Genomic DNA, 13,894 nt, shown 5'->3' with positions numbered 1-13,894 from the left:
TCGTGGTAACAAGTCACACATAATTATTGTCTTTTGTTTCATTACAGCTACGTTCCGTCTGCAGCAGCAAACGAGGTCCCAATGTTTCAATATCCTATGCTTGGTAAGACAAAGGCTCTAGGCCACATAAAATGTTTTCATTTTCTCGTCCACACCCGCATTGTTTTCATAAAAAGTCCCTCGCTCATCATTTTCCAAAACTCTCCAGATGAGAACCAAAAAAGAAAAAAAAGGGTTGCCTATAATGATACTGAATTCAAATCAGCATTTCAAATACTAAAGGTCTGCTATTGGGTATAATGTTGTTAACTATTATAACCTTCTCCAGGACGTGACATTGAGATGAGTAGGTTTCTTGAAGAGCTTCATAACATCGAGGAGAAGCGACAGGGTGGCACGCACGTACCGTTTATATTCATTCATGGCGACCCAGGCATCGGTAAAACTAGATTCCTTGACGCGACGATAGAAGAAGCATTGAAGGACAATGACAAGTAAGATAACGTCGAATATCTAAGCAAAAACACACAAAACTTATAATAATAGAGTGATTGTTTAGGTCTGTTCATTTTAAAGAGGGAGCCCCACCAGAGCAGTTCTTCTGGGGTGAACCAAACCTGCCTGGTTATCAAATTAATCAGTGACAAGGTTATCTCTGAATTTTACAGGCGCTAATTAATGTAATAACATTAAAACATCAATTAGCACCTGCCAAATTCAGAGATAACTTTGTCACTGATTAATTTGATAACCAGGCAGGTTTGGTTCACCTTAGAAGAACTGCTCTGGAGGGGTTTCCTCTTTAAAGTATTCCTTTGTAAGCATGGGCAGTAAGGTTAAGGTAAAGGAGTCGAACCTGCATTCTTTTTTATAGGACGAGTGCCTATCTCTCTTTCGTGAACGATTAGGCCAGACTCCATCATGTAATGTTGCTACGGGAGAAGGATGGCTACACCTCATCCACAGCGAGTCTGGTACCTACCCAGCATTTAAGAATGGCGGTACTCATTTATACACGTCCTGGGTAGAGAGGAGTAATCGAGATAAAGTGCCTTACTCAAGGGTACAACACGATGGTGTCTCCGGGGCTCGAACCCACAACATTCCGATTATGAGTCGGAGCTCGTTCCGCTCGGCCACCGAGCAGTAACGACTAAGAGGCGTTTTACTTAAAATTTGTAAACAATTTGATGAGAAAGATACGGTAAAAGAGGGACATTGAAAGAATGAGACAAGGTAAGACGAATGATTAGAGATGGAGAGAGCGCTACCATAATACTACGCGTACGCTGTGCTAAAAATCGTGTGACCTATCATGTTTTTCCATTTTGATTGTTACGATTTATTTCTGCTCGTTTCAGGGTTATCTCCTGTGCTCTGTCCATGAATGACACCAACACCCCGTATTTCATCGTGAGATCTCTGATTAGTATGCTGTTAGAAATGGAAAATTGCAAGACTCACTTGGAACGTGAGCACCAGATTCTCTCGCATATTCAAGACGAGAGGTTGAGGGAGGAATTGTGTCTACTCAATGATCTTCTCATTGTCAAGGTAATTTCAATTTAAGACAGGGAGTTGGGTTATTACCACTAAAAGAATTACATACTAAAGACCGTATACATGGTATATAACAACTCTCTTAGAAGATCATTTCAACAATAATCATAAAAATGATCATCCACAGAGTCATCAGAGGGTTTTCAAAGGCCGGGGTCTCGTATTACATCTTTATTATGATTACCCACATCTGCTCATCATACTCATAAGTTGCGTTTGTTTTACTTCACTGTGAAGTAAATACTTATTTGTTCTTTTTCTCATTACTTTTCAGTTTCCAGTCAATCCAATGTTCGTTCACATGGACAGTCCAACACAGACGATGGCGCTTCACAAACTCATTAGAAAAATCGTCCACATGGTTAGTATTATAAGCATAGGGCCACCCTTTCCATGGACGATATTCATTTACCTGCAACCACAATGGACCGCAATACGGTAACCCTAATCCTAACCCTAAACCCTAACCATATAATCTTAACCCTAAAGGTTATGTGTGTATTGCGGTCCAGTATGGTTGCAGCGGCCCATTATAGTTGCAGAAAGACATTCAGCGACCGGTAGTGCATATACCCACATGTGCATCTTTCAATCTCAAATCGCACAAGAAAGACGAACCACTCCATCAATCCCACCAGACACAACTTGTGCAAAGCAGTAAGCGGGCTGTAACATACAGTAAGCAAAGAAGCGAAGAATAATTAAAATGTCGTAATTGAATATTTTATTACACGAATTTTCGGGCCTCGCCCTTCGTCAGGTGACAAAAATAGTGTTGTGAGGCCTACACAAGAGAAACATTTAAAACATGATTAAAACGCGAGCGCAGGTGAATGGTGGGAGCGACACGCAAGCGACACATGAGCGACAAGCGGGTAAAGCGTATACAAATACAGCGCGTTAAACATGTTTAAGTTGGAAAACAAAACGCGCAAGACGGAAAAAATAATTATAAAATGCGCAAACGCGTGTGAGAGTACAAAAAAAATTTATAGGCGTCGCGCAAGCACAAGCGTAAGCCTAGGTAAAAACGCGTAAAGCGTATACAAAAAAAGAGCGTTAAACATGTTTAATTTAAAAAAATGCACGCAAAACGGAGAATACAAAAAATATATAAAAAGCGCAAGCGAGCGTAACAAGCGAGGCCTAAAGGTTGAAACGCGTGGAGTGAAAAGGGGAAACCGCGCGAAAAGTATAAGAAAAAGGAGCGCTGAAGAAAATTATGATTAAAATTTAAAACTGTTGAAACTAGCATTGAGTCCATTGGGTTGAAGGGTGCCGAGTCTGAAGATTAATTTCTGTTCCATGTCTCTTCTGGCTTGGTCGTCACCGTGGCATTTGTAGACTCCGGAAATCTTGATGTGTGTGGTGTTGTGTCCACTGCCGGAGAAATGTTGAGCTACTGGCAAACCTGGCATCTTGAGGCGGATTGATCTAAGGTGTTCTGTAAATCGATCCGCCATTCGTCGTTTGGTCTCGCCTATGTACAAGATGTTGCACTTTGTACACTGAATAGCGTAAATGACATTGGTGGTGGTGCAGGTGAAGGCTTCGGTGACTTTGACTGTTTCTTTAGGTCCCACGATGTTATCGGTGGATGATATATGCTTACAAGTGTTGCAGCGTGGTCGGTGACAAGGTGATGTGCTGCCTTCTTGGCGTCTGTCGGTAGGGCTGGTGAGAGAAGAAGTTACCATCTCATCACGAAGATTTCTATCGCGGCGATAAGCACACAAAGGAGGCGATGGGAAGATTTTCTTAGTGGTGCTATCAGCCTGTAAGATGTTGGTATTGCGCTTGATGATCTTGGCAATTCTGGTGTTGGGGGTTTGGTAGGTGAGTACCAGAGGTACTCTGTCAGATGTTTTTGATGCATTCGAAGTTAAAGCATCAGTCTGAGTCATGTTGTTGGTACGATGAAGAGCTGCATTGGTGACTGATTCAGGATACCCTCGTTGGTGGAAGAAGGATGTCATTTGATTGGCCTTGCTGTCAAAGTCAGTGTCATCATCACAAAGGCGGCGTAAGCGCAGTAGTTGTGAGTACGGGATGCTATTCTTGCAAGCAGGAGGATGACAGGACTCATATTGGAGGTAACTGTGTGAATCTGTAGGCTTGTAGTATACAGACGTGGAAAGATGGTCTTTGTCAATTGATATGAGAATGTCCAAGAATGGTAGGCTAGTGGTGGATATCTCGTAGGTGAACTCTATGGCTGGATGGAAGTTGTTGGCATAGTTCATGAATTCAATTAAGTCTTGACTGGAGCATGATGAAGCGCCCACGCAGTCGTCAATATATCTGTGGAAGAACTCTGGTTTGGTGCCGTTATAGCTGTCAAAGATTTGTTGTTCTAGGTGCCCCATAAAAAGACAGGCGAAGCTACATCCCATCCTAGTTCCCATGGCGACGCCGTTTATTTGGTTGTAGTAGTTTCCATTAAACTCAAAGAATGAGTTGTTCAAGACGAGTTCGGCTAATCGCAGTAAGGTAGTGGTTGAATGATGATACTTCTTGTCAAGGTTGAGGAAATGACGGAGAGCAGAGAGACCGTCTTTGATGGGTATGGATGTGTACAGAGATTTAACGTCCATGGTGAAGATGTGGTGCTGATCACTGCTAAATCTGAATTCTTTGAAGATCTTAAGTGCTTCTGTTGAGTCCTTGATATAAGTAGGTAAGGATTTGACGATGGGTGCAAGCACGCTGTCAAGGTATTTACTTATTAGTTCTGTGGGGCAGCTACAAGTCGAGACTATGGGACGTCCTGGGTTTTCCGGTTTGTGGATTTTGGGCAGCATGTAGAATCTAGCGCATCTAGGGTGAGGTTGGATAAGGTTGTTAGCAGAGGAAGGTAGCTCCTTGTTCTTGATCATGTTTTGGATGGTGCGTTTGATCTCAGGCTGTTGCTGATCTGTAGGGTCAGAAGAAAGACGCTCGTAGGCTGTGGTGTTGGAGAGTTGACGTTCAGCTTCTTTGAGGTAAAGGTCCTTCTTCCAAACTACAACTGCACCACCCTTATCCGCCGGCTTGATGACAACTTCGTTGCTGTTGCGGAGATCCTTGATCGCCTGTCTTTCACCGGTGGTGATATTGTGAGGGTTGAACTTCTGGTTGAAGTCGATATTGCTGATGTCCTGTCGGCACTTGTCGATATATAAGTCCAAGGAAGAAAACTTGCCAGGGGGGGGTGTCCAGTTGGAAGTCTTAGGTTGGAGTGCTAGAAATTCATCATCATCATCTTTAACGGCGATGTCACTGTCTTCATCGTCATCATTCTCTTCAACTTTTTCATGGAAATGAGCTTTGAGACGCAAGCGGCGAAAGAATTTCTCCGTCTCTATACGAGCTTCATATTCATCAGCCTTAGGTCGTTGAGGAATGAAGGTAAGTCCTTTGGAGAGTACAGATATTTGGTCATTATTAAGTTCCAATTCAGGAGGTATGGTGACTACTAACCTGCGGTTGTCATCTGAATGGATTTGTGGTTGTTCTTTACGGAGATCTTGAAGCTTGGATGTCTTGGTGCTGTTGAGGCACTCGTAATAACTTCTATTAAGTTGATGGATCTTCATTTTGATGTGGCAGAAGTCAAGTTGGGAGCAAGATTCCTGTAGAATGGAGGAGAAGTGCAACCTTTGTCCGCTGTGATACACGCTGCTGCGTTGAAATGCTGAGAGGCTCAGACGCATAAGTCTCTTGGAACATGACTGAATGGTGCTGGTGATCGTACGATGACGGACGTTGGTAAATGTAGGGTTGAACCGAAGTTGAAAACCGTGAGGTACGAGGTTGGAGCGTAAGCATGAAGATATGAAATGTACATGGTTGCAGAAACGCGTTTTGCTGAAGGTGGCTGTGGCATAGGCAAATGCATAGGATTCAACATCGTCAGGATATGGTCGAAGAAATGAAGCAAGCTGACGTCGCAAATGTAGTAGTAAATGTTTCGGTGTAGGCATAGTAGTATCTATCTTATATCGCAGTACAGCAAACTGAATCAGGATGTATGTGGATTCGGGTGGATACGGGCTTGAATCAAGGATATTGCCTAAATCAAATAAGTACAGTTTTATCTCAGTATTGAAGATAACCTGGATATAATCAAACGAGCAACCTTATGTGTATAATTAAATGGTTTAGACAAATGTTTTTTTGCAGATTGCAAGGCTACGTTTGACGGTCCCGACCTGTCACTGTCGTGAAATTTAACATTCCTGCCGCAAATTGTGGTTTTGTTTGTCCCATATTAAATCTTATTTAATCTGTTACATACAGTTTACCAGTCAAGAGTGTATCATCTTCGCAGTGGACGATGTCCATTACATGGACAATGACTCGTGGGAATTCCTCAACGATTTCGCTGAAGATGATTCGGCAGTGTGTATTCTAACGTCGAGACCCAACGAGAAGTTGCCGTGCAAGGCGGCGGTAGAGGTGTTCAACAACTCGGCAGCATTACACCTGCGACTCCGGGGACTTGAATCCAAATACATGGCACCTTTAGCTTGCCAGTTTCTAGAAGTTGTACAGATTCCAGAAGTTCTGGTGAAGTAAGTCTGATATAAGTATTGATATGCCGTTATGCATAATTCAAAGCTGATTTAGGCCGACGCATTTCTATATTGTGTAAAATTTCTCAAATTAATTTATGATTTAAAAAACATCTCTTGCTCTTTTGCAAAATTATTAACGACATGGCTATATTATTATGACCCGTGGGTTTCAAAAGGTGCTCAAGCAATATGATGACTTTTCTGATCGTTCTTGCTTTTAATAGTCAGACATAACCAAAGCTTTTCGAAACATTATTTCTCCGTAGGATATTGAAAGAAAAGAGTCATGGTGTACCATCATGGTGTGAACAGCTCATTCGCGAGATGGTGGCAGAGGAACAGCTGCAGATCATCGCCTTGAATGACACAGATGTTCCGGGAGACGCAAAGGAAGCCGTCGTTACTCCCTGCGCACATATGATCCAAAAAAGACGAGAGAGTAACGTGAGCACTGGCTCATATCGTGGCAGTCGACGAGCTAGCATAGATACATCCTCTCCTGTAAGTACATAGAGAAAATAACCTGCATATAGTAGGTACATGTGGTGTGCCTACATACACATCCAGATTATCATTCACAGTGTACCACCGCGGCTGATTACCTTCCCCTGAAGCTACACCATGACGGGGCTACGTGTGAATGGGGTGCCCTTTTTTAGGTCCACCTTTGCGCATACCATGGATTGAAACATGTCGTCGCCAGAGAGCTTCACCAGATTTGCTAATTGGTGGTGTTAATTCATTATTGATTTGATATGGACGTGATTTGATAGACTTAGAATGTTATAATTATAAAGCAAAACATGTTCACGTAATGATGCAGCCACAGGGAATGAAACCTCGGATACTCAATTGCATCGTTTTAACTCTTTTATAAAACGTCGAATGGCACAGAGGGTACCTGCTTCCAGTAATATACCAATCATATCGGTCTTTTGTAAAGTTTGGTGGCTCTGAAAAGAGCCGTTCATTCTGCGGTTCGAGAACCTTTTCTGTCTCTTTTATAGAAATTAAAAATTATGTCTCCTTTCTTGGACTTGAGTTTTAACTCTTCCCGTCGTCAAATTCGTTTCGCTAATGCTGTTTTTTTCTTGTCAACAGATGGCCCAACAACCTTTATTGCCTGCTGCAGCATTGTTAGCACATCTTCAACAGTTACATGACAGCATTCAAAGTGAAAGTGATGAGCCTCGTATGATCTGCATTCTTTCTCCCGGGGTAGATCTTGATACCGTCCAGATACCAGATTCAATGAAAGGTATAGGCTATCATACATGTAGCATCATAGACTATGTCGTCTTGATATCGTTAGATTTGTGATGTTTAGGTGTATTTCGACATTATGCCCTATATTATCAGACGTGTCCAGCGGTCTTATATTATTTAAATTGCTAATTCTAATTAAACCGAGTGCATGTATTTATCTTGCATAATGCAGCTGTTTTAACATACAGATGATTCTATTACAGGCATGATTCTGACCCGGATCGACCACATGAAACCATCAGAGCAGATGATCGTCAAATGTGCTTCAGTTCTTGGTATGATATTCAAACGTAAGATGTTGGAGGTCATCTCACCAACAAACAGCACCTGGAAAATCAGACGACTTCTGCACGGCCTGATGAAATCCGGTGTGTTCGAATGTGCCGCCAGTTGCTTCAACTCTATGGGTGTCATGCAGCCTGACAGTATGAACAAACACAAGGGTAGCAGACACCATATATCTAAATCAAGCCATATTAACTGCGATTGTCCCGAGGCAGAGGATCACCCGGTGTTAGGTGTGGATATACCAGCTCAGGACAAACAAACACAGCCGATTTCCAACTGTAGGTACCTCCGCTTCACCAGCTCTCTCATGCAGGAAACAGCCTACGATTTGTTCTTGAGCGATCAGCGGCGACGTCTTCATCGTACTGCCGCCTTGTACTTAGAATCTCTGGCTCACAAGTGCGACCCGTGTGGAGGCGGGGAGTTCATGCCCGCCAACGAATCGGCAAATGTTGGATATGGACCCGTCTCTTTGAACGCGTCCTCAAGTCACACGAATCAGGTACGGGCAAGGAGAATGGGAGTGGATGGTGATGTTGCAACGGAATCTACCGAGCACACAGAGGCAACAGGTAATGGATCAAGGGAAAAAAAGCATTTTTAATAATACAAAAGTAGTTTTGAAAAAGTTTGAAGAAGATCGTAGGAGTACTCCTAATTCCGCTGCCCAGCCCCTCTGGAGACGCCCACGCACGTGGACGCAGATATGGAACTTCAAGGCCAATGCCATTAACGTCGTAGACAGTCGTGCATTTGTACGTCTCAAGTCGTATGTTATACAGTCATCAGGGTTTTATGACTGAAGTGGCATACCAAATAAGCTCAGATATGTGGACAATGTTACTAATCGTCCACATTTGACGTCGAACACTAGTAGGAAACTTCTACCGACCGATAGAAGCTCATAACAAAAATGTTCAATGTACACCGAAACATTTAAATTCACTGAATTAACGTTGTTTAATACCGGAGTTTAACAATACCGTAATAACAGCTGTATTATGCTTCCTTTAATCTACAGTTTCACATTTCTCGATAAAACAAAAATCAAGTCTGATTTTCGACGCCATGCAAAATTCCATGAAGCGTCATAAAGCAGCGGTTGCTCCGCAAGATACAGTGGAGGAGAACAATGTCACGGGTACGTCCGCTGAAACGGATGCTGCTGAAGAAGAGGAGAGCAAGGACAGTATGCCAGATTTACCACCTGTTCAAATGGAAGCATTTGGTCGAAGAGGACGACGCAACACTATCACTGTACATCGTAGCTCAGTTGTGGCTGAAGAACTCCCGGAGATCTCTGAAAGCTGTATCAGGTAATACGGATTGTTATGCACTCGCAATTTTATTTTCTCTTGAAGTGAAGCTGCATATGTACTCCATGAGCGACGAGCGATTAGTACGAGTGACTAGTGAGACACACTTCCTCAATGGTTAAAAACCAATCGCTCGTCACTCAGCGATCTTGTATAAAATGAGCTTCGATTTTTACGATCGCTTGCAATATCCATTGCAGGGATGTCAGTTTTCAGGCAATTGCCTGATTTCAGGCCTTTTGCTACTCCAAATTTCCGCACTTTTATTTATTTTCAGCCCGTTTTGAGGCTTTTTAGCCCAAATTTACGCGCTTTTTCAGGCTTTTCCTGCCAAGTCACTTCAGGCCACTTTCATCCCTGCCATTGAATGTCGCATATTTCATTTTCTCTTCGAAGCCTAAGAGATGAAATCGAAAAAACATTTCCATACTACGAAGATGAAGACGGGCTGGTCATCGAATCCCAGATAGATTTTCGGGAGTGTAGCTGTCTGTTGATACTCAATGAAGTTTTCCCGCAGCTGGTGCGCCACTGGAAGGCTGCTGGCAACACGGCAAGGACCATCATCTTCTTGGCTGAGGCTGGAGGTGCTGCTATAGCAACAGGAAACAACATTACGGTACGTATATTTTTGTCTTGTTTAGGTCTGCACCTTATTCAATGAACTTAGGCTAAGCAATGATAGGCGAAATGCTTTAATATTGCAAGAAAACTAACGTAAACCCTATAATTTGTTTGACAATCAAGTCAAAGTGATCATTCTGTCTTCTTTCATATCACGGTTGTTTGATGTGATCATTTATTAATTTTTCTATTTTTAACATAGATTTTTCTGCTCTTTTAAAATGTTTTTCTATAAACTGTACATTTGCGTGAAAATTGAGGGCGCTATTTACATATATTTTAAATTTAAACTTGCCAAATAATATGAGATGTTCCTTACATTTCATGATTAAAAGGTTTTTTTGTTAGTATTTTTTTCTGTTGTAATACCATTATACAAGTGTCAACCTCTTGTAAAGATGCAAACAAGATTTAGATAACAGCACAGTTTTAAATGCCATCAAACAACCATGATATCTTATGATATTATTCTAATGACTGTAGTATCATCTACAGGCGCTGTCGTTCTTGAAGGAAGCGAATGAAATCATTACGGCCCTCGATAGAAAACAGAAACCTTTGCCCGATGATCCCGAAGACAATATCATCGTCACTTCCGAAGAAAGAGCACGAATTCAAAGCATGACAGGACAGGTAAATATTTTGTCAATGATTGTTTGTCTAGGTCACCGCCCGCTACCGGTTTTCCTTTTGGTAAAAGAGCTAAGCACTTTTACGACATAATGTAAACGAATAAGTTGTGCCGTCCTTTTGGTCTAATTAGATGTTGCTCAAACATGATACATTATTATGTTTCGGCTTTCGCTAAATTGTGTGAAGTAAAACTTAAGTGTTTGAAGAGGTTACCTGTTTTGAAGTGTTTGAAGAGGTTACCTGTTTTGGTTCACTCTATAATGATGGAATTCGCTTTCTTTTTTCGTTACATTGTCATAGGCCTTGTTTCGGTTAGGTCGAATCGAAGAATCGATGCCTCATTTTCTCGATGCTCTTAAGATTCTGAACAACTACCAGCCTGCGTCGAAATGTGGTCTAGTGTTGCGGGTGATCTCTGAGATGATAAAGCAGATCATGCACGCTGCCTTTCCATCGTTATTCGTCGGCTCAGCATCGTAAGTATAACAGCCTTTGTTTATGTAGATAGAAAAAGGAACATAATGAGTGATATGACGTCAAACTGCCAACAACTGTCAGTCAACCTCGAGGGCCCGTGCATAATATTAGGCTGCGGAACAGTGAATATCGTGATATGCCACAATGTCAAACATGTTGGCAGACCAGTTCCTAACCTTACTTGTTCACTAATCCTGCGGTCATCTAATTAGAGAATAAATGATAGGATTTTGTCTTTTGCCTATGCAATATCGTGTCATAATCATGATAATGGATGGGCTGGCCAATATTTTGAGTAGTGGATGCCGGCGCAGCCGGTATCCACTACGATAAAAATATTCATTCATTCATTCATTCATTTATTTCCATATATAAAAATATACAACTACATCAAAAATAAAGAAACACAATATGGCGGAAAAGGCAGGAAGGCCAATAAGGCCTGAGAATTGCCTATCAATTACGAAAAAACAAAACAAAGATTATGAAATCAACAAAAATAAATAAAATGACTAACAGACATGACAAATTACAGTGCTCGAGAATGGCCTAATTGTACTTAGAGATAAGTTTTTGTTTAAGGTGTTTGCGGAAATGTTTTATGGACTTTGAGTCTTTAATTTTTTTATCTAGAGAGTTCCAAAGTATGGGCCCGCTCGTTCGAATGGAATGGTCGGAAAAAACTCTTTTATTTTTTGTTAACTGGAGATCATTATTTCGTCTTGTCTGGTAGTCATGGATGTCAGAACGTTTTGTAAAATACTCATTAAATGAATTGGGTAACTCATGTATGGAATTCTTGTACATAAATACACCAAGTTCAAGAGAATACATATCTTCTATATTTAAAATGTTGTATTTGGCAAATAAAGGTCTGGTATGACTTCTATAATGACTATTAGAAATTGTTCTTATTGCCCATTTTTGGAGTTTGGTCAGTTTATCTAAATAAAGTTTACATGTATTCCCCAGATTAGAATTCCATAATTGAGGTACGGCAAAATAAAAGTACAATATAAGGTATATAATATTCGATCAGGAATAAAGTGTTTTAATTTGTTCATGATACCAATATTTCTCGACAAAGTTTTGGAAACGCAGTCAATATGACATTTCAGGTGAGGTTTTCATCTATTAAGACACCTAAAAATTTGGTATGTTTCACTCGGTCCAATAGTGTGTTGTTTAGGACGATGTTTAAATCTTGCTGCACTTTGACTGATGTCATATGAGGCGTTCCTAATAACATATAATTTGTTTTGCTTGCATTTACTGATAACTTGTTTGCTCTAAACCAATTGCTTACTTCTTTCAATTCAGCATTCACGACATTTGTTTGATTCTCAATATTTTCATGCGAGTAAAGGATAGTGGTATCATCAGCAAATAGTATAAAATCCAGAATATTAGAGGTACTAGTGATATCATTAACATATAATAGAAAAAATAGTGGACCTAATATTGATCCTTGCGGAACACCACATACAATATCTTTAAGTTGTGAGTCACACGTGTTGTAGGATACATATTGCTTTCTATTACTTAGATAATTTGTAAACCATTCCAATACCACACCACGAAATCCATAATGCTCTAATTTATGAAGAAGTATGTTGTGGTCAATTGTATCAAACGCTTTTGATAAGTCTAAGAAAATTCCAATAGTTGCTTTATTTTTGTCCACTGCTGTATTAATTTTATCCACCAGCTGTAATATAGCCATATAGGTAGAGTGGGTGGATCGAAATCCAAATTGTTTGTCATTAAGGATTTCGTGAGTATCTATGTAGTTAACACATTTATCAAATACCAGTCTTTCTAAAATCTTTGAAAAACATGGTAAAAGTGACACTGGTCTATAATTGGAGAAGACTTCAGCTTCTTGTTTTTTGTATATTGGTATAACCTTAGCTATTTTTAGTTTTTCAGGAACAATACCTGTTGAGAATGACATATTAAATATGCTTGTAAGAGGTTTTACGATTTCCTTAGCTACTCTTTTTATAATGAAATTTCCTATGTTATCATTACCAGCACTTTTATTTTGGTTAAATTTATCAATAATTTTATAATATCCATTTCCACAATTGGGCTCATGTACATGCTACTAAATCTTGGATCATGAAGGTAATCATAATATTTTTTGTCGGAATCTTGAATACTGGATGCAAGTTCCGGGCCTACATATACAAAAAAATCATTAAATTGATTTGATATATCGTCAGAGTTTGTATATATGTTGCCATGACCATCCTTAAATTTATTCTGGGAAGATTTCTGCTTTCCTCGACCAAGAATATTATTTATTGTATTCCATGTTTGCTTCATATTATTCTTGCTATGTTCGAATTTCAAGAAATAATATTTTCTTTTAGCTTTACGTATCATCATGTTTAATACATTTTTATCAGTTTTAAATTTTTGAAGTCCATTTTGACTTGGGGAGTGAAGATATTGTTTGTATAATTTATTTTTCTTATTGATACTTTTTAGTAGGCCTTTTGTGATCCAAGGAGACATTGGTTCCTTCTTTCTATTATTAGTGCATTTCTTAAGTGGTACGCATTCGTTATATAACTTATCAAAAGTTTCTAGGAACTTATTGTAATCGTCATCTACATTGTTGTTATCAAGAACTTCCTGCCACTTAACTTCTGATAACCTCTTTTTAAATTTTGCAATATTATCGTCAGTGTGATTCCTTTTGTAAGAAATTATTTTAGAATTATTAGATGGACTAGTTAGGGTATTACGAGTTGTTAACACAGTTGGTAAATGATCAGTTATATCGGTAACTATTATGGAGGATTTAATAATATTTTCATCATTGGTTAAAATATTATCAATTATTGTTGCAGTAGTTTCAGTAATCCGTGTTGGTTTGTATATCGTAGGTAATAAGGAATAGGAATAAATGAGTTCAAGATAATCATGAGTAGGTCTATGGGTATCTACCTTTAAAAGGTCAATGTTAAAATCTCCCATGATATAAACTGATTTTTTCTCTGTATTCAGTTTCTTAAAGACGGGCTCAATATCTGTCATGAAGTCATCAATAGACGTATGTGCTCTATATACAACTCCGACTACAATGTTCTTAGCATTATTACATTCAATTTCAATAAAACAGGATTCGTAATTACAGTTTGCAATACAAAGATCTTTTCGTAGTTT

The 13,894-nt window shown here is 39.8% G+C and overlaps 1 protein-coding gene across 1 annotated transcript in view; it reads left to right on the top strand.

Annotated features, from left to right (window-relative positions):
* The window catches only part of LOC140152362 (adenylate cyclase type 10-like), a 36,234-nt gene that overhangs the window by 13,157 nt on the left and 9,183 nt on the right, over positions 1-13,894 (top strand). Inside the window, 12 exon segments of the mRNA XM_072174667.1 lie at positions 48-103; positions 329-494; positions 1,362-1,554; positions 1,835-1,921; positions 5,839-6,113; positions 6,383-6,617; positions 7,218-7,374; positions 7,586-8,242; positions 8,692-8,986; positions 9,383-9,605; positions 10,106-10,243; positions 10,544-10,719. Coding sequence (XP_072030768.1) covers positions 48-103; positions 329-494; positions 1,362-1,554; positions 1,835-1,921; positions 5,839-6,113; positions 6,383-6,617; positions 7,218-7,374; positions 7,586-8,242; positions 8,692-8,986; positions 9,383-9,605; positions 10,106-10,243; positions 10,544-10,719 — 2,658 coding nt within the window.

The sequence above is a fragment of the Amphiura filiformis genome, chromosome 5, assembly GCF_039555335.1.
Source record: "Amphiura filiformis chromosome 5, Afil_fr2py, whole genome shotgun sequence".
NCBI lineage: Eukaryota > Metazoa > Echinodermata > Ophiuroidea > Amphilepidida > Amphiuridae > Amphiura > Amphiura filiformis.
This window is presented reverse-complemented; position numbering and strand designations above follow the sequence as displayed.